This window comes from Siniperca chuatsi, linkage group LG5 (genome assembly GCF_020085105.1).
Source record: "Siniperca chuatsi isolate FFG_IHB_CAS linkage group LG5, ASM2008510v1, whole genome shotgun sequence".
NCBI classification, from domain to species: domain Eukaryota; kingdom Metazoa; phylum Chordata; class Actinopteri; order Centrarchiformes; family Sinipercidae; genus Siniperca; species Siniperca chuatsi.
Genome location: NC_058046.1, coordinates 11,561,974 through 11,581,875, shown reverse-complemented (window position 1 = coordinate 11,581,875; position 19,902 = coordinate 11,561,974). Strand labels below are relative to the sequence as shown.

At 43.8% G+C, this 19,902-nt stretch overlaps 1 protein-coding gene across 9 annotated transcripts in view; it reads left to right on the top strand.

The window, feature by feature from the left end:
* ncor2 (nuclear receptor corepressor 2) overlaps window positions 1-19,902 on the top strand; it is a 96,858-nt gene that overhangs the window by 67,971 nt on the left and 8,985 nt on the right. Inside the window, exons 18-39 of one of the 9 annotated variants that reach the window (XM_044195551.1) lie at window positions 3,256-3,398; window positions 3,563-3,701; window positions 4,805-5,234; window positions 6,257-6,377; window positions 6,902-7,178; window positions 8,124-8,171; window positions 8,487-8,651; window positions 8,827-8,963; window positions 9,115-9,214; window positions 9,411-9,518; window positions 10,167-10,270; window positions 12,902-13,052; window positions 13,286-13,435; window positions 13,586-13,678; window positions 14,542-14,759; window positions 14,864-15,209; window positions 15,371-15,574; window positions 16,185-16,433; window positions 17,654-17,749; window positions 17,851-18,093; window positions 18,218-18,407; window positions 18,534-19,030. In XM_044195551.1, the coding sequence (XP_044051486.1) occupies window positions 3,256-3,398; window positions 3,563-3,701; window positions 4,805-5,234; window positions 6,257-6,377; window positions 6,902-7,178; window positions 8,124-8,171; window positions 8,487-8,651; window positions 8,827-8,963; window positions 9,115-9,214; window positions 9,411-9,518; window positions 10,167-10,270; window positions 12,902-13,052; window positions 13,286-13,435; window positions 13,586-13,678; window positions 14,542-14,759; window positions 14,864-15,209; window positions 15,371-15,574; window positions 16,185-16,433; window positions 17,654-17,749; window positions 17,851-18,093; window positions 18,218-18,407; window positions 18,534-19,030 (4,209 nt within the window). Of the gene's footprint in view, window positions 1-3,255; window positions 3,399-3,562; window positions 3,702-4,804; window positions 5,235-6,256; window positions 6,378-6,901; window positions 7,179-8,123; window positions 8,172-8,486; window positions 8,652-8,826; window positions 8,964-9,114; window positions 9,215-9,407; window positions 9,519-10,166; window positions 10,271-12,901; window positions 13,053-13,285; window positions 13,436-13,585; window positions 13,679-14,541; window positions 14,760-14,863; window positions 15,210-15,370; window positions 15,575-16,181; window positions 16,434-17,596; window positions 17,750-17,850; window positions 18,094-18,217; window positions 18,408-18,533; window positions 19,031-19,902 lie in introns of all 9 variants that reach the window. The other 8 variants (XM_044195548.1, XM_044195544.1, XM_044195543.1 and 5 more) reach the window with 8 other exon arrangements.

Genomic DNA, 19,902 nt, shown 5'->3' with positions numbered 1-19,902 from the left:
CTTTCGTTCTGTCCATCTCTCTCGGGATGGGAGATGGCAACGGCCCAGATTGGCAAGAGCTGTGGAAGATTTGGCAAGTGCCTCTTTCCCCCACTCACTTTGTCGCTCCCCTCACTCTGTGTTGTTATAGACTGGAGGGAGGTCACATTCAAGATGAAAAGCAGGTCAGTCAGGAAAAATGTGAAAGCCTTTATGCTTTCTCATGGTATCAACATCAACCTTGCCGCTGCCCCCCCTGCTTACTCTCCACTTCTGTATCCTTTCCCTTTCTCCATTGTCTCATTGGCTCAGTGGTTCTGCTGTCTCTCTATCCCTTTCCTCTTTCTCTGGGCTGCTCTCTCTCTCTCTGCTCTCTGTTTACTCTTGGATTGCCTGAGTGTGTGTTTGCGTCTATGTGCTAGAGTATTAACAAGAGTAGAGAGAGAGAGGGTTCGAATGAGTGTGGACTCACTCATGCGTGTGTGTGTGTGTGTGTGTGTGTGTGTGCCGCGGTGCCTGCTGGCAGACTGAGGTAGGGGGAGGGACGGAGAGAGGGAGGGAGGGGGAAAAAGAGAGACAGAGGAGAGATCAGATGAGAGGAGAGAGAGGCTGAGCACATAGCACCGCCCCACAGTCCCACTTTCCTGTGGAAGTCTTCCCAGACGACCGCCATTGGGGAGAGACACGGCAGAGAAGAACAGACCAGCACTGATTGAAGCACAGGGAGGACAGAGTGAGAGGAAAAGGAGGGGAGAGGCCAGGAGCATGTGCTGTTTTGGAGCATGTCAACCTTTCTCCGGCTCAAGTGTCAAGCCAGCTGGCAGGAAGAGCGCAGAGACTGAGCTGTTTTCATCTCCTCTGCTCTGGATCGGAAGGCCCAGCCCTGAAGAGCTTCCCGACTGGCCCTCCAGAGATCAGACCGTCTAATAGTGTTATCCACCGCAGGGCCACGAGACGACGGCTGGAGTGACAGGCATGTGACAGACAGGAACAACCACTTTGTGGCTGCACCAGGTGTTGATTGGACTTTCTCTGGGAGGAGCTAATGGGAATACACTGTCCTGATTGGGTGTGAGGCTACCACCTGCTTCAGTATTGCTACCGCTGATTGGATGTTTGTTCCATGTGTGTTGCTTCAGCAACTAAGACCCTGAGTCAACCAGAGCTGCTTGGGATTGTGCTTTGTGTGCTTGCTTATGATGGAATAAACTGGATGTAGCCAGAAGTCATAACAAAGTGATCTTTGACTTTTAGTAAATTAATTGCATTGTTATTGCTTCAGGTTCAGTGGGTGCAGCAAAGTTTTTGTCTTACTTGTTTGAATGTGTGCAATAGTATGTCACTGTTTGTGTCTTTGTTTGTCTGAACACATGTGTGTTTGTGTGTACTCTGGCAGGTTGTGTGGGGGTGGACTTGTAGGGCAGTCCTCCCCTCTTGTGAGGCGGCTGTTAAAGGTTAATAGGTATCTGTCACATGTCTCAGTCCGCTTGCAGCGAGTCAGGCAGAGCGGTCTTCTTTTCTTTTCTTCCTTGGAGAAGCTTTCCTAGCAATGCCTTTAGTGGCAGCAATGAATATTTCAGCTGAAAAACCTCTTCCACTTTAACACTTGACAGGTTGTCAAGGTGCACAGCAGCTTTTAGACACCAGCAGCTCAGACTTGAAGATCACCTTTGCTTGTTATGGTAGTTCTTTTTTTACTGGTATTAATAAATTCTCAGCATGACAGTGAATATTATACATCTTCTTACATCTGCTGGATTATGCACCACAGCTTTACTAGCCCTTTTGGCAAAAGTTTTTTTTTTATATATATATCAGTATATTATATAGTATATATCTCTGTGTAACAGAGATTGTGTTTGACTTATATCAGTACGCAGATAAATATAATGTACATGGTTTTGCAAGGGATGGATTTAATTTAAGAAGTGTTACCATGCAAACAGTTTTCTGGTTACTTCTGGATATCGTATTTGGGGTGACTTGTTTACATGTATCTTCATATCTTGATTATGGGTATCCCTGTACACATAAATAAATACAGTTAGTATAGTCTTGTGAATAATACCCTAGAAATTAAACTTGCAAACAACTAATAGACCAGCTTTTATTGCAGCTATTACTTATTAATAGCATTATTCAATAAAGCGTTGGTATCAGTCAGTCTTTCTGATTAATGCGAGAGTTGAAATGACAGGGCTGTAAACAGCTGTCCTTTCCTCTCCTTTGGCTCAGACTTCTGCTTGTTGTCCTACTGCCTCCATTAAGCGATGAGATGCAGAGTCCTCTGACCCCATGTCCAAGGTTATCCCAGAAGGTGTTGGCTCTGTGCCTGTTAATAACACCACCCTCCCCCCACAACCCTTTGAGAGGCTGTCCTGTTGCCAGGACCTGTCAGGCTGGCACAGGAAACAAGTGGGTGGCGTAAGCTAAGCCTCTTACAACACACACTGTTAATGAGCTGCCTTTAGCTAACAGCAGACTCTGGGGGGGGAAACACCAGAGCAAATTCTACGCTATCTGTCTTTCTCACTCACTTCCACTTACACACCGACTACTCTCTACATCTCTACTTTTAGCACACATACGCTCAGCAGTTGTGTGTGTGTGTGTGTGTGTGTGTGTGTGTGTGTGTGTGTGTGTTTCATGACGTGAGGGTTGATCTATCACAGCTCTGGCCCAGCGGGTGCCTGTAGACTCTTGTGTAAGGCACAGTCATGTGGTTGACTGTGTAAAGGACCAGGGTTTCTTGGAAGTGGGTCACATCAAAGTCAGTCAGAATATGACACAGAGTGACCCCAGTGGGCAGAGTTAGTGATGTCATTGGTATGACTGACGGTTGAGCCACCACACCACCACTCCTTTCTCTCTGACTCTACGTAGGAAGCATTCGAGCTATGGTGCTGCTGCTGGGAGAGTGCTACTGTGTCTAGGTTGCATTGTGAACTTAACTCCAAGGCTGTGCTACAGTTTTGACAGCTGAATAGAGACCGATGTTTATGGCTGTTGATTACCATAGTGAGACTTCCATGCTGTGCACTTAAAGAGATTGTGGTTGGAGATATTCTTCATAGAACCAAAATAACCATTCCATTTACAATCTTTACAACAAGTGCACTTTGCACAGCTTTTGTAAATTTTTTTTTTACAACTGCATAGTGAACATCATTTGATATGGAGTGGAGAAGTAGTCGTGCAAGGCCACGTCATCCATGTCTGCCTGTCTTTGTTCCTATTCTATCCTAATCCCTCTGCCTGTCCATCTGTTGATTTCAGGCCTTCTCCAGTATGGTAGGAATTGGTCCGCCATCGCCAAGATGGTGGGATCAAAAACCGTGTCACAGTGCAAGAACTTTTACTTCAACTACAAGAAGAGGCAGAAACTGGATGAGATTCTGCAACAGCATAAAATGAAATCGGTAAGCACGGGGAAAGTTTGTGAGCCACGTGGTGCTGACAAAGTAAAGTCATTCATGCTTTTTGTGCATGACCAAGCTATAAAATTGTTTCTGGTTGTCTTCTGCATCTGAAGATCTTTGTTCCCTGGGTTGTTTTTATTTAGTGTGTGTTTGATTTGACCCAGGAGAAAGAACGAAAGGCCCGTCGTAGGGGCAAAACCCTGCAGAATGAGGAGGCCAGTGCCCCGTATGCAGCAGAGGAGGAGGAGATGGAGGGTTCAGGAGCCAGCGGTAATGAAGAGGAGGCCCCTGAAGATGGAGAAGGTACACCACTCCCAAGAGCTACATACATAATGCTAATTGTCAAAACAAATCACTGTATAAATCGAACGTTCTATGTTAAGTAAGTTTCTCTTTTTGAGCATAATGAATCTTTTACAGTTTAAAAAAGGATGCTGTTTTATTTCAGTATATACTATTTTTGCAGTAGTAAAGTGGTTATAAAATAGTTCTGTGTATCAGCATTTATTATGTAAGATGGTTAAAATCATGCTTGTTGCCGTGGATCTGTTTGTTTTTGTCAAATGTACTGAGTTAAGCAAAATGGATGCCTTTACAATATGTACACTCACTGGACACTTTATTAGGTACACCTATGAAATATAATGCAATCCAATACAACAGATCCGTCGCAGATTCTACCTTTTATGAAGCTTATAATGGCCAGTTTTTGGTTAAAAGTTTCTGAGAAGTGTTAATTCAACTATATGTTTATTATTGAGGTCGTATTTAGTAGTGGTGTTATACTGGACTGGATTATATTGAGTGTTTCTAATCTTCCTCCTTCATGTTTGTAAATGGTGTTGGCAAAAACATTAGAAACACCTCTCAATATAATGCAGTCAGGTTCAACACCACATCAAACTACAACCTCAATAATACACATATAGTGGAATTAATACCTCTGACAATGTAATTTATGGCTGAGCTGTTGTATTGGATTGCATTAGATTGTACAGGTATACCTAATAATGGCCACTGAGTGAATATAATGTAATGTAACAACTAAGCTCTTGAAACTTCAAGTAGCTCTCTGTTAACTTGAAGAATCATGTTCTGCAATGACCATCATAAAAGTATCCTGAAAATCCTGCTGTAGTTTGTTGATAAAAGTATACTGTGTAGACTGTACTTCCACAATCGCGCGCTGAAGCCCCAGGGTATTTTGTCCATCATCCCAATTGGTTTTGTGTTGCTCCTTATTGTACAGTGAAACCTGATTAGGCAGAAGACTGGCACTGTGAAGAATCTGGTTTAGCAGAAAGAGATGGGAAAAGATGGAAGAAGAAAGGACAAGGGGATATAACATGATTTACAGTATAAGCCCAGTCTTGTCTTCTGATCTGTGTTTCCTTTTGTCCTGCCAGGTGGAGCGAACAACAGCTCTGACACAGAGAGCTTACCCTCACCACACTCATCAGAAGACAGCAAAGCTAAGGAGGAAGGCTCAAGCAGGTCAAAGGCCAGCTCCAACAGCGGGGACAAGGAGGTGGCCGGGTCAGACATGGGCCAGGCAGGGGATGAGAAACCTCCTGTCAAGGAAGATGCAGACTCAGCAATCAAGCAGGAGATAAAGACTGAGACAGGGGAGCCCAACAAAGAGCAGCTGCAGCCAGCACCACCCAGCGATGCCACAGATAAAAAACCTCCTATAGCAGACACAGAGGAAGTCAAAAGCTCCACCAAGAGCTCCAAGAAGGACCATGGGGCCAAAACAGGCTCCCATGGGGACAGTGACTCTAGTGCCACTTGTAGCGCTGATGAAGTGGAGGAGACGGACAACACAGATAAGAGCAGGTAAGAATTCTTAGCAAGAGGTAAATAAATTAGTTTGTATTTCCTCAAAAAAATATTAATTTCCCATTAATTTAAATGAAAAATGTTATACTATCTATTTCCTGTTTTGTTTTCTATGTGACGTCATTGGGCCTGCTTGCGATTATTAGTGTCAAATGGCTTCTAGTTTTTGAGCAGTGGTTTACTAGGTGTCCTACTTCTGATCTACCACAGCGGATATCAGAAAATAAAGCAGCAAGGGTTATGAAGTGTTATTAGTTGCCTAGCTACACTGTACAGCATTGAAGCCATATTTGGCAAGACACTTGTGCGTACACCACAGGTTGCTCTTTTCTATCAACCAGAGATTTTATTTGCACTTTGTATGAATGAGAATATATATATTTACTGTATATATGTGTGTGTGTGTCTGTGAATAAGGCCAGAAATGGGTGTCAAAGTGCGTGGGAGAAGTGATTAGTTTTGTTTGCACGGTATTTGTTGAATTTTTTCCATGACAGCAGACTGCATGTACTGGCAGAGCCAAGGGAAACGCTGCCCTCTCTGCCAGAGCAAACAAAGGGAGTGTGTGTGTACACACTTTTGTATTGTTGTGCATTGGAGTGTGTGTCTGTCTATGTTGTGTGCTTTCGACAGATGTGCCAGACATGGATATGGATTTTTACTTCCAATTCATTTCCACAATCAAGGCTCTGTCAACACACACATATCCCACACACACACATGCACGTATCCCATGTATTCATGCTGTTCCCCATCATTTAAATACTTAAATACTCTTTGTGATAGTGCCTGTGTCTCTTGGGGGAATGGGTAGGCAGGCATGTGGGATGGAAACACAATCAGAACCTCTGCCCTCTCTTAGATGTTTTCTTTTTTCCTAGAGTTTTTAAATTTACATTAGAAAAAATAAGGTGTTTGAGCTCAAGCATATTTCTATCTGTGTGTGTGTGTGTGTGTGTGTGTGTGTGTGTGTGTGTGTGTGTGTGTGTGTGTGTGTGTGTGTGTGTGTGTGTGTGTAGAATGACTTCTCCACGGCCAAGCCTGCTGAACTACACTCATGATGGGGTCATATCCTCCCCACTGCAGAAGCCCATGGACCTGAAACAGCTCAAACAGAGGGCTGCAGCTATACCACCTATTGTGAGTCACTAGTTAAACTTTGTGTGTCTCATTGTGTGTATTTTTCATTTTTCCCTCATACATCACACAATAGCTAGGGGAAGAGCATCTCAGCTTGGAAAGTGTCTTTGACCCAGGTAGTGTTTTATAACAGAAAACTGATTTGCCCAGCTCACACAAACACACTCACACAAACACATACACACCCACACACACACTCTTCCATTGCAGTGGTATCAGTGCTGTCCCTGTCTCTCTGCTTACAGAGACAACAGTATAGCAGGTGAAATTGTTTAGTCATATTTGTATAAGATAAGCCAGCCAGATGGAGGATGATGGGATAGATTGCTTTGTGGAGAAGAAATTAGATCCCAGGCATGAGGGAAACTTTAGCTTACCAAGAAATAAGAGATGCTTATTAGCTATCATGTTTATCAGATACTGTATGTGGCTAACCATATGTCAAATGCCAGGTAGGAGTGGGCTTGTGTTATGTGTGTGGCGTGATTGTAACCTTTTTTCTTTTCCTCTCTTCCTGTGTGTAGATGCCAGAAGCCTCCATGCAAGGCAGTCAGCGGAGTGGGGGTGGCAAGGCAGTGCTGCCCCCCCACGCCCTGGCACTGTACCAGCAACAGATCACCATGGCTCATGTGGAGTCCTCTCATGAGGTCAAACAGCAACAGCAGCAACAACAGCAGCAGCTTTCAGGCCAGCCAGGCAAACAGCAGCCTTACACCCCGCAGGCAGACAGAGACAGGGAGGCTCTTCACAGCAGCAGCCCTCGTGTTCGTCCACGCAGCCCCTCCACCAGCGACAAGGATGGTACGCACACCTCCATCATGACAGAAAACCACCTTTGTTGTTTTTAGGCTTCATCATCAATACTTCACAAGTCAGATAGTATTTAGAGTAGTAGAGGATGTTTTGTAAGCTGCTAAAGTTACAAATATAGGAACCCTGCTCACAAATTCCAGCATTTTTCTGACATTAATCTCCCCCTCCATCTTTTTCCCAAGCCTTTATTTTCTTTCTGTATGATCCCTAGTGTTACTCTTCTGCAGGCTTTATGTATGTATAACATGGTACATTGCTAAACTTGTCAACTGTTTGGCTTGGATGGATTTATGGAAACAAGATTAGCACTGTAAATGAGGAATAATGAAATGATAAAAAAAGAAAATGGAGGTTAATGAAAGTGCTGTGTATTATGCAGTTTTAGTAGCATTTGATCTAGTTTTATTTAGTTGGTCCTTGCTGCACGCTCTAACCTTGAGTCTGTGTAGTGCTTAGGGTATTCAAGTGTTTCTGGGACACTCGTGGAGAGGGAACTGATAAATGGTCTGGTATTGCTATTGACCCAGAAGGGAATATAGTCTAGTTCAGTGCACTTACTGTGAGCTTGTGGAATGTGAATCTCTGAGAGCACAGTGTAAGACTTTTAGCAACAGTCCAGACAAAGACAGGTCTTTTATAAGCAACTGGGCACAGCAGCTGTGAACTCTGAAGTACAGCAACCACTTTTTCATGACATGATGAAGCAAAAGGCTTAAAAAGCTTTGTATACAGTGCCTGCCACAGAGGCAGGTGTAGACATATTTCCAAGCTACATTGTGGCTACTATTTGCTAGTATTTGGCTGTTGGCAAATACAAAAGTCACACCATGTGATAACAGTAAAGTGTTTATGTAGTTAGTGCATGTTTTTTTTTGTGAGAGAGAAAAATTCTGTGAGGTTGCGATGATCTGTGGTGTGTTTGTGTCCCTTCAGAGCTGGAAGGCAACGAGAGGTGGTTACTGACCCTCCTGCAGGGATTAAGTAGGTTCACCCCTTGCCACACCATTTCCCTTTTTTAATTACACCTTAAGCACAATGCAGGGTGATCACCTCCTCTGCTGGATTTTACTGTGTGTACTTTACAATAAATATTAGCAGTGGCTTGTTGTGTATTTTGGCGTATTAATTCAGTGGTGATATCAACCTGGCTGGGAAGTGGCGTGAGGGGTTCTATGTGCTCACGAACGACAATGGTGACAATGTGAGCGGCATCTAAAGAACAGCTTCTTGGATTAGTGGAGGTCTAGCTGAGTGCTGTGCTTTGGTCCTGACTCTGTTTGTGTGTTGTTGTTGCAGAAAAGTCCCGGGCTTTCTCTCCGCATGGGGAAGCCAAGAAGCAGGCACTGGGTCCTGATGACCTGAGGACCTCTAACTTGGGTCGACCAGTTCTCTCCCCCTACCCCATGTCCCCGCGAGATATGGCCAAGATCAGTCACGACCAGCACCTGCTCCACTTCAACTGTGAGTCCTCTTCTCTGTCCTGCCCTATCTTTATATTCCTCACAAACCTCAGTTTTAATATGTATTGTATATTGTATTATAGGAACTTGAACAACAGTTCTACTTCTTAATGGTAAATTGCCTCTAGAAACCGTCTGCCAAAAATCTCAACTTCATAATCTCTCCTGCCTTCCAGCGTTCCAGCAAGCAGGCCACCCTTCACTCTCTAGTCTACCACAGGACAGTGGTAGGCTAGCAGCAGTGAGGCCCCTCACGATGCCAGAGCCACCGCCACTCATTTCCTCCACCAAGCCAGGAGGCTCCATCACTCAGGTATAGCACCGCAGAAATAAACTAGGACTTTTACATAGTCACAGTTGGCCCACAGAAATCATGGAATTTCAATTGTTTTTTGGGGGGGGGAAATATATTCTTAGTAGCACACTCAAATATTCACTACATGACCAAATACTTGTTTCTGCAGGGCACCCCAGTGCAGTTGCACAGCCCAGCTCATGGGTTGGACCACGGGAAGATGCCCCCCACACAGATGGGGTTGTCTTGGATGGATCAGAGGAAAGTGGGTGAGTAAAATTGTCTGGAGTGACTAGTGTACTTTAGTTTTTCTTTCCTGTAAGTTGCCATCCACTTCTGCCTTATGCCCATAACAACTTATATTGAGGTCTGATCATCTGTTGCATCACCATAGACATGTCTTTCTCATTACTGTCTCTCTGTTCATCCCTTGCTTTTTCCAAACTGTCATGGACTATACAGCAGGTCCTTTCCCTGTGATAAAGCAGGAACAGTTGTCCCCTCGCAGTTCATCCTCCCAAGCTGACAACCTGTCGACCCAGGGGACACCTCATGATGGTGCTGCTGGACGTGGTGGGTGGCTCACCTTTTCTTCGCTGTTATTTATTTTCCATATGCAGTAAATTTGTATTGTGGCCACTGTGCACTGAAAAGATTTACCTCCTCAGTGACCTGTGGTACACAGCAAGGACCACACTGGAGTGACTTTGAGTGTCTCTAAATGTACTTGAGTGGCCCAGGCTAGACTTAAATCTCAATTGAAAATCTGTGGGGAGTTGAGTTCACTGAAGCTCATCTGATCTGACAGAGCTTGGAGGGATGTGAAGAATGAGAGAAACTGCCCAAATCCATGTGTGCAAAGCTGGTAGACGCAAACTCAAGAAGATTTAAAGCTGTAATTACTACCAGTGGTGCCTCAACACTTCAGTTTTCCTTTTTAAAATAAATTTGGAAAACTTAATAAAGCCATGCTTTCACTCTTACATCAGTAGATACAGTGTTTAGACTGAAAATTAGACTTAAATAATACTGTAAATGCGTTTAAGACAACGAACAGTGATCGAAACAATCAGTGCCATTTGTTTTGGTTGCAGCTGTGCTCACAGGCTTTTTGGCCAGTCTTAGAGACATTTTTGAAAACATTTATTCCCAATGATTGTTTACAGTGTGTTCCACTTTAACTACTCTTAATTCTGTTTTTCTTTCTTACTATCTTTACAGCTTCTATTCAAGCTGTTCAGGGAGGTAGTATCACTAAGGGCCTCCCAGGGACGAGAATGCATCCAGATTCCTCAATCTCCTACCGAGGGGGCTCCATTACTCAGGTGAGCTCAGACAAACAAAGTATAGTGAGTCTAGGTCCTTGGTCTTCCTCAAGGCTGCTAAATAGGGGTTAGGAAAGTTGTTTACTCTCTTTCTCTGCTAATCCCAGTGGAGATTTGCTTTGGATACTTAAAGTTTTCTACATAACTAAGCTGCACAGAGTACATTTGATCGAAACTAGACCTACATTGAAATTAAGTCCAATCAATTTTGATATGTTTGAGAGCTAAATAACGTCACATTAAAATATCTGTTTGTTTAGATCTCTTTTTAGTTTTATCATTTTTAGGAATAACTTTGTAATTCTTTGGAGGGCCAAAGAAGTTGCCCTTTAAAACACTCTTACACTGCTAGTTTGATGATGGAAAACAGGCATAATCCACATATAATGCCATACTTCTATGTTTTTACTCTGACAGTAGCAGAATCTCCTGTTTGTGCAGTTATCGTTGTGTTGGGTGTGGCAATCATTATGTGTGTGCGTTACAATATTCTGCTGACAGTGTTCTAGTTTGAGTAGTGCATTACGACAGTCAACTGGCAAACAGTTCTCTTCCCCTTTATTTGGAGAACCTCTGAACAACCTCTGAAATTAATTTAAATAAGTCAGTTTAAAAATTAACCACTGTACATGAGCCATTACGTAGGTTTAGGAGAGACTTGTTATTATATGTAAGATGATATTTGGCCCAGTGTTTCCCCTCAGATCACTGTGCAGGAGCAGAACACTCAGGTTAATGTGATTTGCTTTGTCCAGAGGCTGATTGATGTAAATGATGAACTGAAACTGACGGTATGTTAAACTGTGTTAAGGTTCATGATAGTAGCAGCTTATATGGCTGGTACACGGACAACCCGCACTCTTTTTTCATTACTCCCACCTTTTCTGATAGTTCTCACTAGTTTTGCCCATATTGATGCTGTCATTTGGCCCCTGCCCATACTGTTTAAAGCTACTGCCATTAAGCTAGCAGCCTTCGTGTTACTGGGCTTTGATTTGTGTACTTATGATGAAAGAGAGAGCAGCAGAGCTGCTGAGACGTCATGAGGCAAGCCAAGTGCTGTGGTTGCTGGATTTCCCTGCTGCTGTGACATAACCACAGCTCTGAGTGACCCTGTCACCCTAGCAACAGGTACACACTGTACCGCGACTGTTCCCTCTATTATTTATCTATTTACTCTAGACTTTGGCTAAACCCAGTCATTGATATGCCTACTGTAATATCACATCCAACTGGCATACAAGAGAAAACTAGTGTTGAGGGGGCTGTTATCCACCATGATAGATTAGTAAGGAAAAGGTGAAAGCGATAATCAGTGCCATTGTATAGGGACAACTCCTTTGTTTGTTTAGCTTGCAGCTATATGGATTGCTAGATGTGTGTGTGTAAGCAGATGAGTAGATGAGGACTGCTTTGGTCAGTGCCATCTGATCCTGTAAATATCCCCCCCCCAGCCGTGTCTTCTTGGAAAAGCTGCAATCAACAGACAAGAAATATGATCTCAGGCACTACTGTGTCTCCTACTCAACCGTCTACCCCCGCTCTCAAGCAGTGTAGAAATATTATTCATACTCGGGCTACGAGTGATGTGACTCAAGGTTTTAACAAAGCTGCCTGTTGTTACCTACTGTTGCCAAGTTGGTTGCACCTCCGCTTCTTCAGGGAGTACTACTTTGTATTTCACAGCTGTGTTTGTTTTGTGTGTGTTAGTTTATTTTTTATTTATTTGGATCCCCGTTATCTGTTACCATTGTTAAAAAAAAACAAAAAAAAAACACTCATTCTGAGGAACAAACAATTCAAGAAACAGAATAAACGTTCTGTATATTACACAATCTACAGTCAAATCAACAGCTCACTGCTGCTCCAATTACATCCAATTCAACAATCCTAAAAAAAGAGACTATTCCCAGTCACTCACACTATCTGTAATTGTATCAATCAGGATTGTTTTTGACCTGCACTGTGACTTATTAACAGCCCTTCTAAGCTGTTGTGTTTCTAAACAAATTTTATTAGGGGCCTTACGACAGACATTAGTTAATTATTCTATTGAGTAATAGCTATATAAGGCCATCTGTTTTTATAGCTTGGTTGTGGGTTTTCAAATGTCTATCGTATCCACTGTCAGGTTTCATGATAGTGCTTAAAGACTATTTAGGATATATAACAGAATTGACTATTTAGTGTAATCATCTTGAGTAGAGGTACGAATTTCACAGTATCCATCCAACAGTGTAATTATCTGAGCCTGACTTGTATGTGGGCATTGCTACTGCTAGCTGCTAGCCTGTGTAGTTAACTAACAAGTACAAGCCTGTTGGGAGTGCTACATAGCCTGGTGCTGCCTGAGAAGACAAGTTCAAGTCTGTTTGCTAGGAATGAGGCTTGAATTTTTTGTTTTTTAATGTGGCTTTGGCATGTAAAAGTGGGTCTGAAAACTGTCTAGTTCGACAGAAATGACGGTTGTAAATGGCACCTACTGATAGTCAAGGCCGTCTCTTGTAGGTCCTCGCTACAATTTATCAAATAAAAGTCACAACGTCAGACGTTGACTTTTCCTTAAGAACAGCTACTAGTGCACACTAAGATGATAAAGTGCAGGTCTCATGTCTCCTCTCTTCACCACAGGGGACTCCGGCCGACGTGCTGTATAAGGGAACCATAACCCGTCTGATCACAGAGGACAGTGTCAGCCGAGCTGAGAGGGAGCGGGATGAGGCACTGTCTAAAGGCCATGTGGTCTATGAGGGCATCAGTGGGCACATTCTCACATATGACCGTGAGTATATCAGCTTGGCTGCAGTATATTTTATGCCATGGCCAATGATTACTTTCATTTTGAGTAACATCTGGCACATGCCCAACAAATGGAATGGTTTCCATTGAGTTAAACTGGCAAGCACTATACCTCACCTTGAGTCATTCATGCAAATGATTAGATCTCATTGAGTACTATCCCTTAACTCAGAGGTATTGTTTACCTAAGTTTAGTAACATCTTTGTTATTTGTAGGGCCAGCTTCTCAGACCCCTAAAGATGAGGGCCGAGGCTCCGGGCAGCCTGGAGAAATTCTAGGCTTGAAGCGTCCTTATGACGTTATGGAGGGAGGCATCTCTAGAGGACTGCCTATGAGGGATTCACTGTCTGCTGCCAACTGTGAAGGTAAGAGACGACCCCACTTAACCCTCTGTCACTCCCACGGAGGGCTGCTGGATTATATCCTGACCCTTGTTTAATCACATTCAACTCTCATTATTGATGAAATCATTCACCATAGTCTTACATCTCACTACTCCTCCCCCTCTACCTCAGGTCTGATAGGTCGAGCCATGCCTCATGATAGGGACAGTCCGCACCACACACCTTACAAGGATTCTCATCACATCCGTGGTTCCATCTCACAAGGTAGGATGACGCCTCAATATAAAACACAAGTGATGTGATTTTATGGTTTGTTGTTTTTTCCCCACAATGTATTAATTTTAAATCTGGCTCCCATTACCTTCTGGTGGCATGCAAGAGTTTTCCCACTGTACTGTGTTTCTGGTTAAAACAAAAAAACATCACGTACATTAAAGAAGAATCTAAATGCATGTGTTTTTTTAATGCCACTAGAAGAGAAACAGACTGGCATTGTTTTACCAATTACAGTTGAGGGGGTGAGGTATGCATGGCTATCAGCATAGCAGATCAAAGTGACTCAATAAGAATAAGAAAAGTCTTAAAGATGTTGCAGCAGATTCAATCTTTTAACTAAATGTAAATGTATCTGCTTGTAAGATAATGCTGTTTAATATTGTCTGTCATCTGTTTGCATTCTCGTTTTTCCTGAAGGTACTCACTCATTGTACTCTCACATTATCAGACTGTAATCTCAATGCGCACTCAGCAGAGCTGCAGTGAAAGATAGCCTTTTCTTTTTCTTTTTTCTTTTCAGGAAACAGATTGTGCCAGTTTACCAGAACTCACCCGCTGGCAGGAGTACTTTGATGTTGATATTCATATTTATCTATCTGATAGCAGTAAATTCAGATAACTATCTTGTCTCATCTTGCCCAGAGATAGTAGTGGATGAAGCTGCTCTCAGAACCTCTGCTGGTTCAACTGAGCTCATAGAATCCCATCAGAACCTTTCTTCGTGTCTCTCCTGTCTTTCTCAATTTCTTATTTCCCTTCTCTCTAAATTCTGATTTTATTTTTATTTTTTTAAATATACTATGCACTCTTGTTTGAAGAAAAATAAGATTGATATATTCTTATGATTGCAGGTATACCTCGTCACCTGGACCCTCAGGATGGCTACCTGAGGAGAGAGGCTAAGCAGATGAAGAGAGAGAGTTCACCACCCCGTGGGCCCGGTTCGCTTTCTGACCCAATGAAAGGCAGAGAGGGCATGGTGCCCACGGTGAAGGAGGCCGGGCGCTCCATCCACCTCATTCCCAGAGAGGAGCTCAGACAGCCTACCAAGGAGGGCATCATAGCACAGGTATACACACGCTAACACCACATGCAGACGCTACGCAATCCAACCCCTCATATTTGGCCCTCTCTACACTTAACTAAATCAATTCCTGTTGTGCGTCTCTTCAGGGAACACCCATGAAGCAGGAGGCAGCTGGTTCAGGGAAACGTCACGATGTCCGCTCCATCATAGCCAGTTCACCACGTTCCTACCACAATACATCCTCCCACCTGGAAATGCGTGCTGAGAGGGGCCGCTACGAAGAGGCACCAAAAGGACGGCCCAGCGCAGTGGTCAGTACTGCTAGCCCTATAGCCCGCTCTTCTCCCCTTACACTGGGATCAGAGCAGGGAAGCAAGGCCCATCATAGTCCAGTGGGTTATGATGACAAAGGCGGCTTAAGGGCCGCTTACCCTGGGCCCTCGCATCGCGGCTCCCCTCTGTCAAGGGAGACAAGCCAAAGGCAGCATGACGGTGGGTGTATCTCATATAGTTAGTTCTTTTTGTTTGTTTATTTCTGGAAAAAAGGGCTTAATTCTTGCTATGTTCACACCAGCTGAAAAATTTAGAATAAGATACTTCACCCTTCACCACACCATAAATGAAATTCTTTTGTTTCCTTGTTTTTATTCCAGGTTCTAGTAAGAATCCGCCCCAGGAGCGTAAAGCCACACCAACCCCCAGGGAAATGAGTGCTACCAAATCACCACTCCAGGGCGTTGCAGATCAACAGACCTATGACCGTCTGCTGCAGGGTCTCGGAGCTGCAGAAGTGTACCGTCAAATCCCCTTAGCCTTCGATCCTGCAGCGCTACCCCGTGGCATCCCCATTGACCCAGGTACAGCCACAAATTAGATAAAAATATTGAAACATGTTAGCCTTGTCCTCTGAAACTCTTTATTTTTTGTATGTGTGATGTTCTTGAAGGTCCTGCACACCCTGTTTTCAGTTATTGTGACCTGATCAGACCTCTGCTTAATTGAGTTTGAGTAGAGCTTTGCTGCGAGGTCACCAAAATCCATGTTCTAATAATAATCATAAAGGCCTGCTGTACTTTTGCTGTAGCACAGTGTATTTTCATCCGGCAATGCACTGCATTGACCAATCAAATACATAAGAGTGCATACCAGGTGGACTACCTGTGTCTGATTGTCATTCAAACTGGACTTCCTGGTTTGTATTTTATCTTTTCGCCAGTAGCCGTGGCCACATGACCACACCACGTAGTCCCTTGCAGTGTTTTACTGGAAGACCTGTCGTTCTTAATACAGCTTGACAGGTGAAACAAAACTGTAGTTGGAGGAAGATGTTAATCAAGCACAGTCTGTACATGCCCGCACTGTCTTAAGACATCTAATCAAGAAAAATAATGCCGTAATCAGTTATTTAGTCCGATATGAATGACAGACATTTCCTGACAGATGTTTTCTACTCTTCCTACACAGCAGCCTACTACTTGCCTCGCCACCTAGCCCCCAACCCGGCGTACCCTCATCCCTACCCCTACCTCATCCGTGGCTTTCCTGACACTGCGGCCCTGGAAAACCGCCAGACGCTGCTCAATGACTACATCACCTCCCAGCAGATGCACCAGTGGCCTGCAGCTGCTGCCATGGCCGCCCAGCGCTCAGACCTGCTGAGGGGCCTTACTCCACGAGACCAGCCCCTTCCTCTGCCCTACTCTGCAGCCCCACGTGGTAAGACTAACTGACTTCACAACACTCACTTTCACTCATATTTGTGTTAGGTTGTGTTCACATTGGCTTTTTACGTTGTTTGGCAAACTGAAAATCTATTTTCAACAGAACAATTGTAAACTCTGCCAGCCTGCTGTACCTACAGATGGAGCTTGCTGAGACTAAACAACAGCAGGGTTCTTGTTGTCTGGATTTCATTCAATAATAGAATAATCTGTAAACTGAAACAGTAAGAAGTGCAGTGCTGTTCATGGCCTACTTAACCTTGTATCTCACACTGCAACTCAGGTGGATAATGCGTTTACAAGTATTTCTGTATAACATCATCACTTTCTCTAAAAAGGTTGTAAACTTTTTAATGGATTCAGCTTTAGATATATTGTAGCCATTGTTGTAATCTCTTGGTATTTTTTGTTACTTGGATCAGATTTTTATCTTAAGCTGCATGTTGCATGCGCAGCTTTGGTGTTATTTTGGCACACGCAAGTTGTGGGCAGTCAACTGGTGTGCTGCGTCAAGCAGCAGTTAAGGTAAAGGTAATTAGTAGATGCTAGAGAAAGAAACATTACAAATAATCATTATTGTCTGGAGTATTTGTCATTTTCATTTATATTGGCAAAATATCAAATACATGTAACTTGCTACAGCATTTATCATCCATTTGTCCTTAAATAAATCAAGGTAATACAAAAAAGTTGAAATGCATTACATTTTTCTGAAGAGTTGTTGTCACATAGAATCAGTCAATGAAGGAGTCTTGCATCATTCATTAGTGACTTTATCTTGACATGCTCACTAAAGCTGAGTCTAATCGGATCCAACAGTATTGTCAAATTGTTTTTGCTTTGTAATCATTTACATCTTTTTTTCCCCTTTTGTTTGTGTTGATTTAACATTTTCCAGGTGGTAAAGACTTACCTACTAGTCAATCCATTATTTCATTTTTTTCTGAAGTTCATTTTATTAGTATTTATTTCAAATATGCAAACCTCAAATCATTGCATCCCTATTGACAAAAAGGCAGTTTGCTGTTGGATTTCAGTGATATCTTTTGTGATGTGGACCAGTATGAGAACGTAGTATTTACATGTTATCCTCTAGACCAAAACACATCTGGACCAGCTTAGGGTTTTCTTTACCCTTCTCTTCTTTTTGTCCCCTAGGGATCATCGATCTTTCTCAGGTGCCACACTTACCTGTCCTGGTCCCTCCCTCTGCAGGGGCAGCCGGCTCCACAATGGATCGCATCACTTACATCCCCGGAGGAAGCACCACCTTCCCTGGCAGACCTTACACGACCTCCCCCATCTCACCTGGTAAAATTCAGTTCACACAAGCAAACTCACCTAGATATTACATATGTTGCACTCATATTGTTTTTAAAATATTTTTTTTTCTCTTTGCTTTTTCTGTAAAGTTGGGTCCTCACACATGAACAAGATGCAAGGCTCATCTTCAGAGCGCGAGCGTGAAAGAGACCGTGAACGTGACAGAGAGAGGGAGCGTGAACGGGACCGGGAGAGAGACCGTGAAAGAGAACGGGAGAGAGACCGTGAAAGGGAAAGGGACCGGGACAGAGAGAGAGACAGAGACCGAGAGCGTGACCGAGAGAAGGGTGGGTCTCTTGGAAATGTGGAGCACGCCCCCATCTGGCGACCAGGTGTGCAGCAGATAGTTATTCATTTTTATCTACAAGTTAAAAGTACCATACTGGCAGCACAAATACGGAGTGAGGAATGAGTAATGCATTTGTGAAATGAAATGAATCTGTTTGTGCCTCTCAGGTACAGAACACAGCTTGGCAAGCAGTAGCAGCAGCAGTAGTGGAAGACCTTCTTCCCAACCGTATAGCCACCAGCACTCCCCAGTATCCCCTCGCACCCAGGAGAACGTGCAGCAGAGGCCAAGTGTCCTGCACAACACTGGGGGCAAGAGTCTATCTGTCAGCGAACACTCCAGCTCATCTGTGTTTCGGTAAACTGCATTTTAGTTCTGTTTTTACAAGGACAACACTGGGGCATTTTACAGAGCTATTTTCTCACAGCAAGGAGAACATTTTGATTGTCTTGTTTACTAAGCGTGTTTTGTTTGGCCCGACAGGTCTATGTCCTCAGGGCCGGGCCGCTACCAAGGTTACCCTGGCCACCTCCAAAGGACAGGAGTGCCCCCTGAGGCCTACCCACCTGCCATGGACTCAGGTGTAGCCAAAGAGCAGAGTCGCGATGGAGGCAAAAACAGGGGAGGTCTACCAAAGCACGTGCAGGACCAGCACGGGCCCTCCAGCAAATCTGACCCCAAGCTGTCCAGCCCCAGCCCAGGAGGAATGTACCTAGGTTCCTACTCCTCGGCTTCAGGCCGGCCGCAACATCTGCTGCCTCCACAGTCGGATAACCCTCCTGGCCGTGGAGAAAGCGGTACACCTATTAGGGAAAAGACTCAAAACAAACCGATGTCCATTCAGGAACAAGAGCTCCGAGCACTCGGTAAGACCACCATGACTGCGGCCAACTTCATAAACGCGATTATTATGCGTCAAATTTCTTGTGAAACGGGGATGCCAGAGACGGGCTCGCTTGTTGCCAGCAGCGCCACTGATGGTAAGACGCTCTGGATCCCAGGGTCCCCCTCATCACCCAGACCCTCCCCCCGTCAGTCTGTGGCCTATTGCACGCTGTGGTGGTTGGCATTATTAAATCAGCCCAATTCATTTACATTTTTTCCCCCCTTCAATGCTATACTTTTTTGCTTTTTCCAGTTTTAATATTAGTTTTTCTTTACAAACTTAAAGACCACCGAGGGTGCCCTCTGGAAAACCAAACCTCTAGCTTGTCCAAATTGATGAGAAGAGGCAGTTTACAAATGATAGAACATTTATAAAATAGTAATGGCTAACAACTCAACACACTTCATTTTCCATGAAGAATATCCTAGGTGTCCTTTAAGGTGTCATTTTAAAGTAGCTAAAGCTGGTGGGACATTAAGGCAGAACATCCTTTGCTGCTTTTCATTTTCTTTTCGTAGAGGATGTGACTTGAATTTAACATGTGGCACCCCTCCTCCCTCCCATTCGGCTGCTTTCTTTAAACAGAATATTTCACCACATGCAAGTGGGCATGACAAGAATATTTTAGACACTTGAAAAGGCATTTCACCGCAGGAGGCTTTTATATCCCATGTTAAATGAGACTGTAATTCAAACACTTTGACTATACATGCAGTGGCTTTTCTTCACTACTACATGTCTTATAAGGCACTTTTTCCTGTAAAAACTCATAGACCTGTTTGAAAAACATTGTGCTGGGGCACTACTTTGACAATGGGCACATGTAACACAGATGACTTAAGGGGAATAGATGATTGGTGTGACAGTCCCTTTCATGAAACATTCCTGAAAACCTAAGCCTGGATCCGGCTGCGTCATGTTCCGCCTGCGCCACGTTCCGGCTTCCGGCCGCCGGAGCTGATTGCG